Source organism: Rhyacophila brunnea, unplaced genomic scaffold, assembly GCF_057557595.1.
Source record: "Rhyacophila brunnea isolate RB1 unplaced genomic scaffold, BYU_Rbru_1.0 scaffold_6, whole genome shotgun sequence".
NCBI classification, from domain to species: Eukaryota; Metazoa; Arthropoda; class Insecta; order Trichoptera; family Rhyacophilidae; genus Rhyacophila; species Rhyacophila brunnea.
In genome coordinates, this window is record NW_028233276.1 from 43,208,196 (window position 1) to 43,227,044 (window position 18,849).

At 33.9% G+C, this 18,849-nt stretch overlaps 1 protein-coding gene across 1 annotated transcript in view; it reads right to left on the reverse strand.

Moving 5' to 3' along the window:
* Positions 1-18,849, reverse strand: part of shg (DE-cadherin) — a 158,511-nt gene that overhangs the window by 38,187 nt on the left and 101,475 nt on the right. Inside the window, exons 16-21 of the mRNA XM_085956835.1 lie at positions 13,975-14,172; positions 12,861-13,077; positions 12,540-12,758; positions 11,413-11,646; positions 4,314-4,444; positions 3,955-4,090 (exon numbers count right to left, since the gene is read on the reverse strand). Of these exons, the coding sequence (XP_085812961.1) occupies positions 3,955-4,090; positions 4,314-4,444; positions 11,413-11,646; positions 12,540-12,758; positions 12,861-13,077; positions 13,975-14,172 (1,135 nt within the window). The remainder of the gene's footprint in view (positions 1-3,954; positions 4,091-4,313; positions 4,445-11,412; positions 11,647-12,539; positions 12,759-12,860; positions 13,078-13,974; positions 14,173-18,849) is intronic.

An 18,849-nucleotide genomic window follows, 5' to 3' on the forward strand; every position in this document is an offset into this window, starting at 1 on the left:
ATTCAATTTTTCTTTCGATAGTATTATTTTCGGTCATTATAAATATTTTAATAAAAACTTGCGTGAAGTGTTCATATCTGACAAATTTAATTATATACGTACATAATTATTGTAAAAAATATTCATAAATACTTGCAGTTCTACTGAAGCATTTCGCGGCCCCCCAAGGGTCCCCGACCCATGAGTTTAGGAGGCATTGCTTTATACCACCATATCGACTCTAGGGATGTACCTCAGTGATAGAGATTGGTCATTCGACCAAACCCGGTAGTTTTTCTGATTTTAGCTTTTCAATTATAGATCAGCTGGTTTCACTATATCGGACATTATTATTATATATCGAACAGATTAATACATATAAAACGTAAAAGCATCGCCGTGGATAAATATTATGAAACATGGTATTTTATGGCAAGCCATAAAACCCAAATATAACAAAGAACGCCGACGGCACTCAATATTGGATGCACGTTACATTTACATAATGCATATTACTATCATACAGACATAACTATTGAAAATAAAATATTGTAACACGTGTTTAAGAGTATCCCATATTTTTCACACCCGGGATTCGTTGCCCGTTATATACCACACCCAGCAGGGTAAGCCAGTTCCCATTCATTTTGTGCTACCTGGTTATTTCAATAAAAGATCAGAGAGATAGCTGAGTGAAAAGATAATAAAATGCTGTTAATATAATAATTCTCAGAAAAAAAAATCCATTCTCTGTTATCATGCCTTCCTAGAATTCACATTAATATTTTTGATTTCGTTATATTTTTTTATGACAGGTTATCAATTTCATTTAACGAATTAATCACTTTTATCAAACATGGCAAATCAATCAGTATAAGATATATTTTTAAAAAGGAGTTTTGACATAAATGTCTTAATACAACTGATAAAGTGCAATTATTTCGAAATAAAGTGAATGTATCAAAGAATGACGAAGAACATTATTTTTTTAATGACGTTTTAATAATTCACCCCTTTCTAATAATTTACCCTAAAGAAGTCGCGATCCTCAACAATATGGCCAAAGAAACGTTGCACATGGGTTATGTAGGTACACATAGTACATAATTCGAAATATACACGAGTATGTTTTTCAATAAAATCGTTATCGTTAATTATAATGTATCAATAACACACATCGAATTTTAGTAAAAATACTTTTAAAAGGGGGTGGGAAAATAACACTTAGGTATTAAGGGGGGACATGCTCGTCGAAGGTCAAAATTGAGTTTTTTTTGTATTTTCAAACCATGATCCTGGACACTCCTTAAACGTTGTAGATAATCTATTTATATAATTTTGAAGCCTTATTATCCTTTATAGTTATTTTAAACATTTGATGACTGCATGAAGTATTTTGTTACATAACATAGTATTCTTTTAAACCTCTAGGTCTAATGTTTTAGAATATAGTCATATTTCGGTACATAACTGTGCAGTGGTGTTAAAATTTTTTACATTTATTAATTTTTAAACGCATTTATAAAACCATTAGTATAATTTATTACGAGATTATTTTTGTAAAATATTCACGATAAAAAATTATTTTGATAATCTCTGTGATCCCAAATTTGACAAGAATTAGGCATTTTATTATTCAAAAAATCGGCAAGATTAACACATTTGAAGATGATTCTAAAGAAACTTATTATAAACTATGTCTTTGACCATTCAAGTGTGATAAAAATCTTATAAATAATGATTGCTTTATAATAATTATTGACCTAAGAATAAGGTAGTGTTTTTTTGAAATACGCCATTTCTTTTGTCATTCCCTAGTGGTTAAGCTACAACATACGGCCGTAGCCATAAAATGACAAACTATAATTAAAGTAGGGAGTAAAATTATGTTAACGCGCGTGTTTGAACATGTACCTAACCGAATCTATTTTTATTTTTTTTTAAACGGTACATGTTCAAACACGCGCGTCAATATCATTTTACTCTCTACTTCAATTATAATTTGTCAATTTATGGCTACGGCCGTATGTTGTAGCTTAACCACTGAGGAATGACAAAAGAAATGGCGTATTTCAAAAAAACACTACCTTATTCTTAGGTCAATAATTATTATAAAGCAATCATTATTCATAAGATCTTTATCACACTTGAATGGTCAAAGACATAGCTTATAATAAATATCTTTAGAATCATCTTCAAATGTGTTAATCTTGCCGATTTTTTGAATAATAAAATGCCTAATTCTTGACAAATTTGGGATCACAGAGATTATCAATATAATTTTTTATCGTGAATATTTTACAAAAATTATCTCGTAATAAATTATGCTAATGGTTTTATAAATGCGTTTAAAAATTAATAAATGTAAAAAATTTTAACACCACTGCACAGTTATGTACCGAAATATGACTATATTCTAAAACATTAGAGCGAGAGGTTTAAAAGAATACTATGTTATGTAACAAAAATACTTCATGCAGTCATCAAATGTTTAAAATAACTATAAAGGATAATAAGGCTTCAAAATTATATAAATAGATCATCTACAACGTTTAAGGAGTGTCCAGGATCATGGTTTGAAAATACAATAAAAACTCAATTTTGACCTTCGACGAGCATGTCCCCCCTTAATAAAATCAAATTTTTGGATGTGTCGACATGCTAGTACTGCACTATAGGCACCAGTCAAACTATTATGAGAGTACCTATCCTATCATTTGATTTATTTCACGACCCAATTAAAATAAGTTTGCGTGTCAGTTTATTTTTTAAATTTACAATTTGCGTTGACACATTCGACCTTTTAATACGTCTTATTCCTGTCACGCTCTCTTTTACACACTTGGATATGCTTTCTCTCATGCGTTACAGACAGATATATACATAAATCAAGACAGATATGTCGTGGGGTTACTGCCAAAAGTTGGTAAGTCTCGAAATCAGGTTATGGGGTAATTGAAATTTGAAGTTTGACATGCCCTCTAAAACTTGGCATAATGTAAATTAAATGTTCTATATCGATGGTTCAGTCACTAAATATTGGATGTCAAGTGTTGTATGTTTTGAGAAAATCTAATTCTAAGATTTGAGATGCGTGAGTAATGGACATACCTATTATATATTTGAAGGATACAATATCTTCTCAAATATCCTATTTGGACATACAATATTTTTACAATATACGATGCAGGAACATTTTTTGTATGTTAACTCAATCAACAAAAACTGGACATATCTTTGCACTAACAGGGGTCGGCAAACTCTTTGACCAAAAGAGCCAAATATGAGTGGCACAATGTTTAAATTTTTTTTCGAGAGCCATACATATATTTTTATAAATATGATTGATTTCAGTGAATGTTATTGTTTATTTATCAAGTGAAGCAGATTTTGCGAATAAAACAAACGCAAATATAAGTTTTTTTATTGTTAAAAATGAGTTACATACAATTTTTACGCATTCCTGAAAACTAATGTGAACAATGACCTTCCTTGCATTTGTTTGGAGAGTGTCTGTATGTTTGGTATGTAACTTGTAGTTTTCAATTTTAGGCGCGACTCCAAATTCTCATCGCTTATTTGGCTTCTCTAAATGCTATTTATATTGCTCATGTTTGAAAATGATTGTTCACATACATATTATGTAGACTCGAATATGAGTTCGGAAAGCTATACCATGTATTAAAAATCGTAATATCTATCGGCGGAATTGGGAATTTGGCAAAGAGCCGCATGTGGCTCGCAAGCCACGGTTTGCCGACCCCTGCACTAAGCTATCGATATATCAGATCATCTTAATTTTTTTTTCGACCACAGATATATATTATAATATATAGACACATAATCCGCTGTTAACTTTAAATACCTAAATTATCGACACCAACTTTTGGCAGTATATTGAAATAAGAAAAACAAACTTAAAATGCTCTCATCCAGCAGTGGATAGACAACATGAAATAAATAACTTGCACTTACTCAGTAGAATTCCCACACAGACGAGGATCGCCACCAAGAAGTTCGTATCGATACCGAAGGAGACGGCCTTCGCCATGCTCATCTGACAGCCGACGTCAGCATTCTTCGACGCACTCGGTATTCCGAGATTGTAAGTCTGTTGAAAAGAGAAAGAAACATTTAATAACATTTATATAATATATAATAGGGAGTATTTGAAAAAGGTAGAATCAGAAGCACTATAAAGATTGGATATTTTTTTAAATTACAAATTTGATTTAGAGCCTGATAAAGTATGTTAAAAAACAAGTAAAAATATATAATTAATACTATTAACTGTGTATTAATATTAACAGTAAATAAACTTGTATCGTACTCACCTCTTCATTAAAAGTAAAATTACTAATGCAGCCATCGAAACCGGAGTCTGTCGGGATGTGTTTCCACCCGAACATGTCACCCAGTCTTTGTAAATTGATATTAGCACCGCCCAGCTGCAGTGGTCCATTTACTATAGGTAAAAAGCGAAAAAAAATATTGTTAAATAATTGTCAATATTATGCAAAAATCACAAAAATTATGACAGAAATTAATTATGAATCGCATGGAAAAAGGATCGTAAATACAATATTAATTATTAATTAGTACAGTCAATTAAAATAGTCGTACTCGGCTGTGCATTCAATTACTGGTTGCGCGGTCAATTATTCACCACACGAGCTTACTATTCATTGCGCAGATTATAGTACGAGAACATAAATTATTGCATACTAACAATAATAACCAGCTCAGTATTGATCGCCACAACAAACTGAAAAAAACAAAATATGGCAGGCATGTTTTTACGGATGGAAAAATATGTTTTTAAACGAAAATTTAAATACACGGTATTGTAAGGCCTTGTCCAGATGGCGCGATTTGACTCGCGCGTAAAATCTCGCGCGCATTCCAGATACATGTGACCTCATTGAGCCGTCCACAAGCACTCGCGGCGTATCACGGCGAGATATGCGTAATCTGTACAAGCTCTAATTGTTTAGAAACAAAGTTATTTTTGTTAATTCTAATGTAATTAATAGTCATTTACGGGAACTATGTTTTAAAAACATTGTCAAATCGCACGGTCAAATTTAAATGATTGCGTACATGAAATTTGTGTAATTTTCAAGCTATAATATATAATACTAATGATCACGTATGCATGTGAAACATAGACTCTTAATGTTAGAGAAATCCAACAATTATAAATACTGCAACGCGACATGGAAAGGTGCGAGTTGGGCATAACGCGTTAAGATTACGAAAATAAACAGTGGATAAGGAAGTAGACAAGAGTACCAAGAGTACGCGACGTGATAGAGATCGCTAAGCAGATGCAATGGCAATGGGCTGGACATATCACTTGATGAGTGGAGAAGTGGTAAAACCCGTTGAATAGACGAACTCGAAAAGTTCGGTAGATGTACGTGACAGCAAAGAACTTGCGACCGAGAAGAGCGGAGGGAGGTAGGGGAGGCCTTCATCCAGCAGTGGATCGATCTCGGCTGATGAGGATTATACATAAAGACGAAAATCGAAATAATTTTGACAATTGCGCAAATTGTAAAAGTGCGAGAATAAGGAAACAAATGGGTATGTACGAGCGATTCCAAAGAGTTAAAAATAGCAGCGGTAAGTGAAACTTAAAATAGAATCTGTTATCCAGCGGATCTCAGACTTTTGTGGCTTGTTTCAAACAAGTTGAAACTCCACTGACACTTGAAGGAATTAAACGGCGTTCGATAAATCAATGTTACTTGTTCGACTGTGAGACTTCCCCCATCTAACCAATTCTCAGTGATATGATCGCAGCCAACTTATCGGGGTTACATAACAAAGAATATCGTAACAATGACTTACTTTTATAGGCGTATTTAGAAAATAATTGTTTTTCACGTTAACGCAAACAATGTCGTCATAAATTTTTTTCAATTTACAAAATATATTACGTTTTTCTATTGGTAATATTTAAATAATAATACTCACCAGTGGCACAAAACGTGACAGTATTATATTCAAAGTGGAAAAACCGATTTCTTATTATTATTATGACGTTATCCTCGTATTTTTTTTAATAATGGTAAATAAATGTTTATATAAGAGCTTTTAATACAAGGCAACGTAAACAAATGAATCCAAGAATCTGGATTGAAAACATTAATTTATCATATTATTGTACCGTTTAAAAAAAAAGATTTTTTTTCAGTTATGTACATGCTCAAACACGCGCGTTAACACAATTTTACTCCCTACTTCAGTTATAGTTTGTCAATTTATGGCTACGGCCGTATGTTGTAGCTTAACCACTGGGTAATGCCAAAAGAAATGGCGTATTTCAAAAAAATACTACCTTATTCTTTCTTAGTTTAATAATTATTATAAACAATCATTATTCATCGGATGTTTATCACACTTGAATGGTCAAAGACATAGCTTATAATCAGTGTCGTTAGAATTATCTTCAAATGTGTTAATCTTGCACATTTTTTGAATAATAAAATGTCTAATTCTTTTCAAATTTGGGATCACAGAGATTATCAATATAATTTTTTATCGTAAATATTTCACTATAATAATGTGAACATAAATATTGCTAATGGTTTTATAAAAACGTTTAAAAATTAATAAATGTAAAAAATCTTAACACCACTGCACATGGATGTACTGAAATATGACTATATTCTAAAACATTAGATCGAGAGGTTTAAAAGAATACTATTTTATGTAATACAAATACTTTATGCAGTCATCAAATGTTTAAAATAAATATAAAAGCTAATAAGGCTTCAAAATTATATGAAAAGATTATCTACAACGTTTAAGGAATGTCCATGATCATGCTTTGAAAATACCATAAAAGCTCAATTTTGACCTACGCGGCGCACGTCCCACCTTAATACTATCGACCGAAGGTACTTGATAGAATTTGAATTTATATTCTAATGCATTTAATTTTGTACTATTCCATTGGAGTCGTTTTCTGGGACCTAGGTTTCAGTGTGCCTTTCGGCATATTCAGTGTTTATTTGCCTTTTGATGAGTGTACACAGTACCTGAAGATGCCGAAAGGCGAAACCCGGGTCGCTAAAAATGACACAAATTGAATAGTAAAAAACTTAAATTCATTAGAATTAATTTATATTTTTTATTCAATACTGGATATACGACAGATTTAAAAATATATTCATTGAAAATAGATGAATTTGAAATGGCCCCTTCATATTTACTAGATTGAATTTTAGAACCGGGTAAATGTTCTAACCAATAAAGGATAGGTAGCTAAATTTGAAGTATTTAGTTATAGTGATGTAACTATTTTGCTATCTCTGGGTATAGTACCTATAGGTATATTATACATATATTGTTTTATTATGTATTTATGTACTAAAACAATTCTCTGTAATATACCTTCATACGACTATGTATATGAATCATTAACATAATAGATTTAATCATTTAGATATTGGTAAACTTAATATAAATTAGGGTGTTCAGTATTCTAACGAACCAAGTCCAATTATTTACATTTTTGATTTAGTAGATAATGCTACCTAGTCGATAAATATATGAGTACCTTGGTATCAAAGTGGGACAAACGCCACCTCCCACTAAATTCATGTTTTAATTGATTATGGTAGTGCAAGTGATGCTCTTTAAAAAAATCCACCAAAAGTATCAGAAACGGTAGTTTTCATAGAGATTTTTGAGTTTAAAGTTGGTATGTTATATGAAAAACAGACACTTTTCACACATGTTTGTGAGTCTCCTGTAAAATTTTGTAAATGGCTTATGTCCCACTTTGATACCAAGGTACTCATATAGGTACGTAAATAATCCATAAAAAGAATCAATGAATAGAGATAGAGTTTGATCATGCAATTTGGAAAGATTGTTAATTCATTTCATAACGTAACATGAGAAAAAAAGCATTTAAGGAAGCACAATTCATATAAAAGAAGTAGTTATGCATACTTTTAAAATCTTTATTATTATTAAGAATTAACAAAAACATGTCAATTGTAATATAATTAATCATTTCGACAAAACCACTTCACGCGGACATGGTTCACTTTAGAACTGAACACCGCAATTATTGGTAGATTTTTTAATATTTAGATTGACGGTAGATTATAAAAAAGCAAATTTAATCAAACATGTAATTATTTGATCAGGTTAATACGGCCGTGATTATAAGTATTAAGTTTTTTTTTTGATTTTCGCTATTTAGCATAGGTATTTGTAAAATGGAGTTTAAACCATGGAAAAGATATGTACATATCTCAAGTAGTAGAAGAGTTTCGATAAAGTCCTCTTTGATTATGTTTTGTTTTAACCTTTTCTTTACGATCTTCAAAAATCCGTCCGTTCCAAAGAACGGTTACCGTACGAGACTATTACTGTAGATTAGAGGGAAATGTAGTAGAAAAGTATTTACTGGTTAATGATATCGATTTTAACATTTCAGATAGATGTGATACTGATGTTTTTAGGAATAGCTAAAATATGAAGATGACGAAGTACGTATTAACTTAAATATTTGCAATCAAATACGCTGTGTCACCTAAAAGTAATGGGTTTGGGTCAAAATCCCGAAGGCCGGAATCCCGAAGGCCGAAATCCCGAATGCTGAAATCCCGAATGGCCGAAATCCTGAAAGCCGAAATCCCGAAGGCCGAAATCCCGAAAAATAAAAAATACAAACATAAATAATTGCACAATCTTGAATTGCGCAATTTTTGCAAGAGAGACAAAAGGCCATTTTTTCTGGAAATGCAAAAAAACGAAAAATAAAAATATGAACATCAATAATTGCGCAATATTGAATAGCGCAATTTTCTTAAGAGACAAAATCCCATTTTTTGCGGAAAATGGGTTTTGCAGATTGCGCAATTTTTTGCAGGAGACAATTTTGTAGAACAAATGGATTTTGTCTCTCTTATAACAATTGCGCAATTCAAGATTTCGCAATTATTTATGTTTGTGTTTTGATTTTTTTTATATTTCCACAAAAATGGATTTTTGTCTCACTTGTAAAAATTGCGCAATTCGAGATTGTGCAATTATTAATGTTTGTATTTTTTTATTTTTCGGGATTTCGGCTTTCGGGATTCCGGCCATTCGGGATTTCAGCGTTCGGGATTTCGGTATTCGGGATTTAGGCTTTCGGGATTTCGGCCATTCGGGATTTCATCCGGCACCCAAAAGTAATACCTAAAAACCGGTGGGTAATTATTATTTTATCTATCAATTATAATAAAAATACTATTCTTATTGCCAGGTAGGTACTATTTCTCTATCTGGAGTAGTATTCTACTAAAAATTATAAACATTAAACCTACTAAAGTAATTATATATAGCTACTATGAACTATTTTAACAAAATGTTTGAACATATATCACTCGGCGTTTGTAGAACTATTCTCAAATCCCTGCTACTTGAAAACTTCGCGAATGGAACTTGCATTCACGCCAAGAAAGCCGGCTGGCTACTTACTGTACCAGCAAAGTATACCAATGATTGTATTGCAAAGTTTGCCTTACTGAATCCGTGTTATTGTGTTCGAACTTAAGTTAAAGCAATAAGGAATTAAAAACAAACCGTATGTGCTGGTGAAAATGTGTAATGATCTCCATACGAGAATACGAGAAAAAAACAATAATCATACTGTAGTGTATTTATGTAGGGCTATGTATGCTGGGCCAAAGTTCCAGTTTTGGAAACCATCAATTTGAGGTTGTCAACCGGTTCACATACCTGGGATCCAATATTACAAAAGAGAACGAGGAACTGGAAGAAATAAAAGCCCGAATAACCGCTGCAAATAAATCGTACTTCTCATTGGTGCCCATATTCAAATCCAGAAATATCCACAGAAAAACTAAGATCCGGCTCTATAAAACCGTCATACGCACAGTCGTTGCATACGGGTGAGAGTCATGGACGCTAAATATGAAAGCAGCTGAAATGGTGGATTGCTTTGAAAGAAAGATCCTGAGGTGGATATACGGACCCATGAATGATGATGCGGAATGGAGAATTAGGTACAACACGGAACTACACCGCTTATACCAAGATTCAAAACTCTCCACCTTCATAAAACTCCAGAAGCTAAACTGGGCAGGCCATGTCCAGCGCATGCCTGAGTCACGGATACCGAAGATCCTCGAAGGAAACCTAGGGGGGAAAAGGCCAGTGGGAAAGCCACGCACACGATGGGGTGATAACATTACAAAAGATGCCAACCAGCTGCTAAAAATCAGGAACTGGAAAAGACGTGCGGAGGACCGTTCCGGCTGGAGGACGGCGGTGGAGGAGGCCAGGGCTCGACTTGAGCTGTAGCGCCATCGAAGAAGAAGAAGTGTATTTATGTAGAGTAGTGATTCCCAAAATGATCGACTGTCGCTCCTTTGGCGGACGCTGGAAGGTGGCAAGGAATTATGGAAGGGGGGGGGGTATGCTCCCACATTCATCTGTATAAATCATTATGTGCTTTGGAATCATCAAAGATATTTCAATATTAATTATTCTTCATGAAAGAAATGCATCCGAGTTAAATGATTTACACTTGTACCAGAATATAAAAAAAAATTACTACTCTAGTAGGTATGTATCGTGTTTTAGATAGGTAGTGATTTAGTTTTGCTTGTATAAGAAGAAGCATCGTATTTATACCATTTTCGATCCTAAGAAGACCATAATAATTAAGGGCCTCCCAGAGTGAAAGTTGAATTAAGAGATTTTGTTTTTACAAAAAATGGACATTAGCCACTTACTCAAAGTTCACACTCTGGTTCTAAACACACATTGAAAAACAACATGTGATTTTTTGCCGGGCCCGGGATTTGAACACGGGACCCATGACATTGTAAGCCGACACGTTACCCGCTCGGCTATCGTGGGCGATAGAGGTAGTTTGTTTATTTAAAAAAAAAAAAAAATGCCAGACTATATAGGGGTGGGTGGGGCTTTTCGTGAAATATTGTTCTGAAAGGGGAGCGTAGTCCGAATTTTTTTTGGGAAACACTGATGTACACCATTTAATATTGAATAGTAGGTATGCATTTAAAATTATGTACGTTAGCAGGTAAATAAATGGTATTAAACTATAATCAAGATACACAGAAAAGTTGGTCAACAGGAATGAGCATTTCCCGTTATAAGGGGTTCTGAAAATCTTTGCCTTATCAGAAAGGGTGACCGTCAATAAAGTTGAAGAACCTATGGCGTAGCATAACCATTAATATTTCTCAGAAATTGATGCTTTCATGATTTTATGAAATTACTAAGTATTTGTTTATCACCCACAAAATCTTTGGTTACATAGTTAACTTGATTTCACTTGACATCTAATCACATGATAAACACACCTTTTAGTAATTTTAACAATGTGTGAAAATGAAAAGAAAAAAAAAACAATTTTCCAGTGACATTACGACTTACCGTTCAAAAATTCGTTGGGACCCGTAGGTGCCGCCAAATTCATGCACGAAGACATCTTGCAGTGGTCGACGAACATTTCGATGCTCGTCTTCATTAGGACGATGTCAATAATGTGAGGCTGACCATCATTGACTCTAATTGGTGTTTGTTCTGTGTGCTCTATCCTCGTCGTACCGCTTCCGTAATTCACCAACAGAACTGGAAATCCGTTGGCCAGTTCCAGGGACATGAAATCTAGGAAGAAAAAAATATAGTCAAAGAAAATATTCATAAATTTAATATATATATATAAAAGCCGAATGCCAATAAGTAACGCTATTTAGAAAAGCCCTTCAGCGCATCTATTCCATACACAAGGCTGCTATCGGCAGCTATCAAGGGTAGTTTATCATATTTATGATAAACTACCCTTGTCTAGTCCTATAGTCTTGAAACGGTTAATTGTCACAATAAGTTAACTGTCTGAACTAAAGGTTCCCACCACCACCCGTCATGTATGTACAGCCGTGGATATGTACGGCTGCCTTCCATGACGCTATAAACGTGTGTGAAAGAAGTGATTTTAAGTGCTCATTTTGTCCCGAGACGGAGCCGCTCGGGACTGATGTTACAACCATGCATCGTAGTGCTTAAAGAAGGAAGTTAGTCAAAAAGTGCTATATTTTAATAGAACCTCTCTTGGTTGTGTAAACTTTTAGAGCGAGATAGATAGTTTTGACAGTTTAGATGGCTAACTTTTATTGTAACGATTATAATACTAAATACATACATATGATAAACTACCCTCGATAACCGCCGATAGCAGCCTTGCGTATTGAATATTATGAGCAGAGGGTATTAAAAGAACAATTAGTTCAAATTCGTCGCAATTAGATAAGATTCATATAGCACAGTGGTCAACGCACGTGGGCGCGAATCCCGAGAGAGGCAAGTTCGAACCTGCTTGATGTCGTATTTTTTTTCTATCGGTTGTAAGTATATTTCTCAGAAGTGTTTTCAAATTATGTATGTTTGATAAAAAGAATGTTACATTCTTAAATATTGTGAATTATTCGTTTGAATAAAAAAATAGTTAATTATAATATACACAAGTGGTTGAAGCTTCATAAACGTCATCACGATCTTACCTTGTACATTGAGTAGTGGGTTATGGCGAAGTGGCCCAACGTAGAAGATCAATCCGTTATCCGAATTTGGCGATATCGTCACGGACAAGTGACCTTCGACACAAGCGGGGAGTGTGGGGTATATCGCCCAACCATCTCCTCGGAAGCCGATGGAAGTTTGTTCGCACCGTGGGCCAGTTAGCCCGGGGGGACATTCGCACCTATCTGAGAACGGAGTACCTAGGAAAGAAAGAAAATGTTTTCAGCAAAAATTGAGAGGACAGTGACATCGAAGATGAACAAGACATTTCACATACTTAACAAAAAAAAATATGAACTTACCTCCGTTGAAACAGATGAGAGGTTCTCTTCTCTCGCACTCGCACTCCGCCTCCACAATTGCGGAAACTCCGACGAAACTGGTTCTGTTCGTGTAAACTGACAAGGGCACTATTGACTTGATCAGTTTATTCCGGCAAGAGTTTTCGCAATGCACTTTCTCTATAAGGCACTCATCTATGCTGACCATTTGTATCTTCAAGCCCAGGAGGGATTCCAGCTACAAAACAAAAACAAAAATATGAAACTATTGAAGTAAATTACCACTATTTCATTTGAAATTAAAAAATAGTGTTGTATCCATTTTGGGAGAATTTTATGCACCTTTTATGATCTGACAGTTCTAAATTTTGTATAATCAACAGAATAAAAATTAACGAACTGGGTTAAAAAATCAGGGTGTCCATTCTAGAAAGAATGTCGTAGGTACATTTCGGCATGAATTAACTCAGGGTTGGCGAACCTTTTTACGTGCGCGTGTTAAATTTTCCCAAATATTATTTTTGACTGTCTGGCGTACCGAAAAAAAGGTTTTTAAAAAGTCCAGTTTTTACAAATTCCAATTAAGTTCTTGAGGTTCTGTCCACCATATTTTCTAACCAAAGGCATATCTTTTATTCTTCGGATATTTTTTTCCTTGCTTCCAAGATCGTGTGAATATTTTAACCACATTTCTTTCATATTATATTCCCCATCACCGAACGGTTTTCAATTGTTCAAAGGCAAAACAACATGCAATAACAATAATGTCTATGGCAGTGTTGCGAGATTAAAAATGTATAGGTGTATGGAAAAATGAAATATAAATGAGAAGTCAGGAAATATGTAAAAAAAATTGAATTTGTAAATCGTTCACGTGCCAGCTAAATTTTCGTGTTTCGTAAAAAAATGTTAGGTACCTCAACGAAATCTAATTATTTGAATTCCTTCTCCAGCCTATACTTTGGATACATACATATAATTCTCACGAGAGTCGAGTTGGTAATCACTGCACTAGGCAATCAACACAAGTAACTTACTAATTATGTTTCTGAAACTTAAATGCTCCAATCTTAAATTCTGTGTATGAAGGTACATACAATCTGAAATGAAAAAATAAATAACTATCTATGCTTACCTCTGGTTGATGAGCCGAAGTGAGTGAATTCATTTTCTCGGGCGGATGATACGGTGACCCGTGGGCAGAGAATCGAACGTCGAGGAATGAATCATTGATGGTGGGCTTCGTGTAGACCGTGAAGACATCCACGTTTTCCATACTAGCGTTCAGTATGAGAGAGAGCTGCTGGTGAAGTATGTCTTTTTTGCTGAGACCCTGGTAATATAAAAAAGTAGAAAACTTAATAAAAATAAATAATACCTGTACTCCAAACCACAAGTGACATAACCGTGACAGTGCATGAGTCATTAGGAATGATCACCACCAACAAGTTTAGTACCCGGAGTTCCTAAATCAACCCCACCAATCCGAACAACCGGTTCAGTACAGTCCACTTAAAATTATCGCCAGCAATGTATACTACTAGTTATTGATGCAGGGATTCAATTTACTTGATGACATTGGTTATAAAGATATCTACAAATAAATTGAAAAAGCCGACAAAGAACAGAAGCCAGGCAAATACACCAGCGTTTAAATATTTCATTTTTTGACAAAGGAAAGCGTTCCTCTCCATATTTTATGCAAACCATTCGACATTAAAAATGTACCCAACACTTCACAACAATAAATACCACACGCCAAAGCGACGCGATATCCATCATTCGCATTACTTACGTGAGATGTAAGTATTTACAGTGTGTTCAGAAACTATCATTCCCCTATAACGTAACATTTAACATTACATACAGGCAAAATATGTTAAATCTACGACAATTTAGATATTTATGCTGACTTCTGCTTCGGATTATAAATCCTTAAAACAGTTAAAACGATGTAAAATAAAATAAGTTTTGGTTAATAAAATAAAGAACATTTACGACCTACACTAACATAGACGCCCCCCCCCCTCAAAATCAATTCGCCCCGCATCATTACAATAAGTTAGTTGTAATTGTTACAATAAGTGCTATGTGTTAACAGCACCTCTCTTGGGTACGCTAAATTTTAGAGCGAGATAGACAGGGTTGACTGTTTAGACGGCTAAATTATTGTAATTGTTACAATAAGTGCTAATACTTACATACAAACCTACCCTAAATAGCTCCCGTAGCGGCCGAAAGCAGTCTTGTGTATAAAATAAATTCGCAGTTGGGCCTCCACATAGTGGAGGTTTGTTTAAACAGATTTTGTTTTTACGAGAATTGGATGTCAGCCACTTGCTCAACCTATTAGGTACATACTCTGACTCATACACAAATTTAAAAACAATATGTGTACCTGCCAGACCCAGGATTCGAACCTGGGACCCACGACACTATAAACCGACGGTTAAACCGCGCGGTATATACCATTAACAATATGTAGATATACCATTAAAAATACCTAAAATTTATTATCACGGTTATAACACTTAAACTGTAAGTGCTTCTTGCTTCATATTTTGTTTTATGTTAATAATTTTAGAATATGTTGTCGTATAAAATATTAATATCCATTTTCATTAAATTTCATTTAATTGTTATTGACAAAGTAGATATTTTTTGACGGATAATGCAATGTATTGGTAAACTGTTTCTGTCGCATTTTGAATTTGTTTTGGTAAATACCTGTTTTATAAATATTATTCAGTTGAAAATGTCGCTCTGAGGCGGACGAAACCGGTCCAGATTTATTTATTAATAGTTTAATAAGTACTAACAAAAATGCGTTTTATTAAATAAATCAGTAATACAATCCAGTTCCACGCATGAATTGACAGTCAACACAATAAAAGAGATTAAAACACGTCGTACGTCAAAAAAATACTGTAACGCGTAAATTATAAACGAAAAAAAATCTAACATTCTGTGACAACCCTGTATATTTTATCTCGCCGAAAATGGTGTATATTTTCATTTCCAAAACAGGATATAAAATGCGTCAATAATACGAATAAATACATAAGCATGCCGGCGGAACTTTTTTGACTTGCGGCTTTCCTTCGTGAAAATGCGATGACGTGTCGGTACGTCATTCATCCTTTCCCGAACCATCATATTATTTACACAACTTATAACGCCTATATATATAATATGACAGACTTATTGGTTTAGAGGTACTTTATTCGAGGTAGGGTTACATATAAAATAGGACACACACACGAGAGTCAAAAAACGAAATAAATATCTGAATGAAAATGACGTCTCTATGGGAAATATATATTTTCCTTCTACCTAAATATACGAAAGTGATGCTGAAGAAAATGTTACTATGTAGAACTAATTAGCTGCAAAACATTTTGCGAGAGAAATTCATTTGTAATAAACAATATACTTTTGACATCTGGATTAAAAAGGCATTAGGGCCAAAGCAAACTGCGAGTAGTCGTGCGCGCATCACCTAGCCTCTTATAGTGTGCTCTGCCACTAAGATCGGTGTCGCTAGCGTGAAATACATTGTTTTATAATGAATTAACTTACATTTAATCACAATCATTGGAAAAAACAGTAAACGTATGTCATATGAGATTTTTAGGTGAAACATCTGTCTGTTGTATATGCCAGGGAATATCTCAGGAACAGTTACCCAAGATTCACTTCGCAACGAACTAAAGTGTGCCTTAACTGAGTTCACTACATTTTAGAACTATTTACGGGTGTTCACGGGGGAGAAGGGCACATAGGCAAAATGAAAATAATATAATAAAATACATATTATAACTAGGGAGCGGATTTATATGCAACAAAAAATACGATTATATGCATGCACGTATGCACTTAAAATCAATAAAATATGCACTAAAACCGAAGAAATATGCAGTTAAAAATTGACATTTTTTGTGGGAAAAACTCGTAAATACCCAATATTACTGACAAAAAATCGAATAACCAGTTAATAATTTTTCAACATAATACGATAGCAGAACAAAAAAAAAACACAAACACTGAATATAAAGTTAATCAATTACAATTTTCAAAATAGTTTTTTCACAAGTACAAAAAAATGAATAATAAATGCAATGTAAACCAAAAATAACTTAAAAAACAAAAACGACACACTTAACTATTAATAAATACTATTTTCTGTTTTTTGCCCGAAAAAAATTACAATATTTTTTTTTTCAATATTATGTTCTGGCATAGGTACCACATACCTAGGTATCTGCCAGTATTTTGTTTATTATGCGGAAAACGACCTCTCAACGTCCACAGAGGTGATTGGGCAAACTTTAAATAAAAGTGCCCGAGTTGAATTAACTATTTCTGATAAATCCACAGCTCGGAGATGGTATTAAAAATGCAAGTGCATCTAAACTATCTACTTTCCTAACGTTTTTTTTTAAAAATTAAAAAAAAAAACTAAAATTATAAATTCAAAAGCTCTAAAATATGCACTAATGTCTCAAATATGCTCTAACGTCTCAAATATGCATTTATATGCACAATAAAATTTTATTTTTGGATTCTGTGTCTTTCAAAACAGATTTCTATGCAACTCTCATAGCTGTGCATACCCTAACAAAACATGCACTAGCATATAAATCCGGGCCCCAATTATAACAACCACGTTTGCAGTATGACACTGCAAATGTTTTAAAAGCAATACAAGAATTGGCCTTTGTGGTGACATATAGCAAATATTTCCTTTCCGTGGACATTACACATTATAGGACATTGTGAAGATGAGGTATATAAAATATACCTACCACAGAACAGATAATAAATAGAATACCGATAAGCTATATTCAATACGCCGCATCTTGAACAGGGTTTTGAATGTGTGAGTGTCATACGAAAATGAAGCACGCATTATGCACATGCAATAGTGTGTGTAATACACCAACATTAAATGAGCGTAAATGCATTGACCGAGAGCAGTTTTCAGTATTCGACGTAAAACGTATTCTTGACACGTGTGTAAGTTTAACCCGGATTCTTCCTTACTCAAGTCGGTTACCTGCTATCGCCTTACCCGTTATGTATTTCGGTTCCCATTATTTCTGAGTTCCCTGATACCTACCTTATTTCCCACCACATGTACATGTAGGGCCAGGTAACAATCCTACAAGATGGCGGGTATAAACAAGAGAACAGACGTAAATAATATATATTTTTTATAACTACCAATTCAGACACACTAAAAATATCGTGGAAGTTATAAATGCAATCCACTTGGCCTCATGGAACAAGTTGAAGCATTAAAAAGTCTATTTAATGTAGGTGTCAACATTTATAATAATCCTCACTTCACACTTCGTGTAAAGGAGGATTTATAGTGTGATTGTTTTTGTAGAATTCTATTAAATAAAATGACTATTATTCCCGAGCATTTATACAGTTTAAATATACAAATAGTTCGCGTGCCGAGTTCCCATACAGTAAACTTGTCTATGGTATTTCGAGTCATTTTTGAGAAAACTTCGCAGCCCTAGGCGGTCTTATTCGAGACATTTATTTGACCGGAAAACAAACACTGTAAATGTCTCCTTACACGTATAGTAACCGGCAATAAATCAGGTGGGTGCAAAATACCTACGTATTTAGCAGTTCATAAATTTGCACTATCATACCATTAAAGAGAAGGTCTTTTCTCACCTGAGATAATATTCTGTAGGTGGGTACAGATAAAGTAACAATTAAAAATATATATATTATCGACTGAGGGTGTTTTGATGGAATTTGATTTTAAATTCTAATTGATTTAGTTTTCATACTTTTCTATTTCAACCGTTTTACGACACATATTGCACACTCTCTAATCTATAGACAGCTGATATAGAATATATTTATTTTAATAAGTTAGGCCATCCGCTCACGTGAATACTCAAAAAGACGAGATTGAAACTCCAGTATCTAGCTAATGTATTTCAATGGCGGCTCGCCGACGGCAAACTGGAATCTCAGTTTCAAA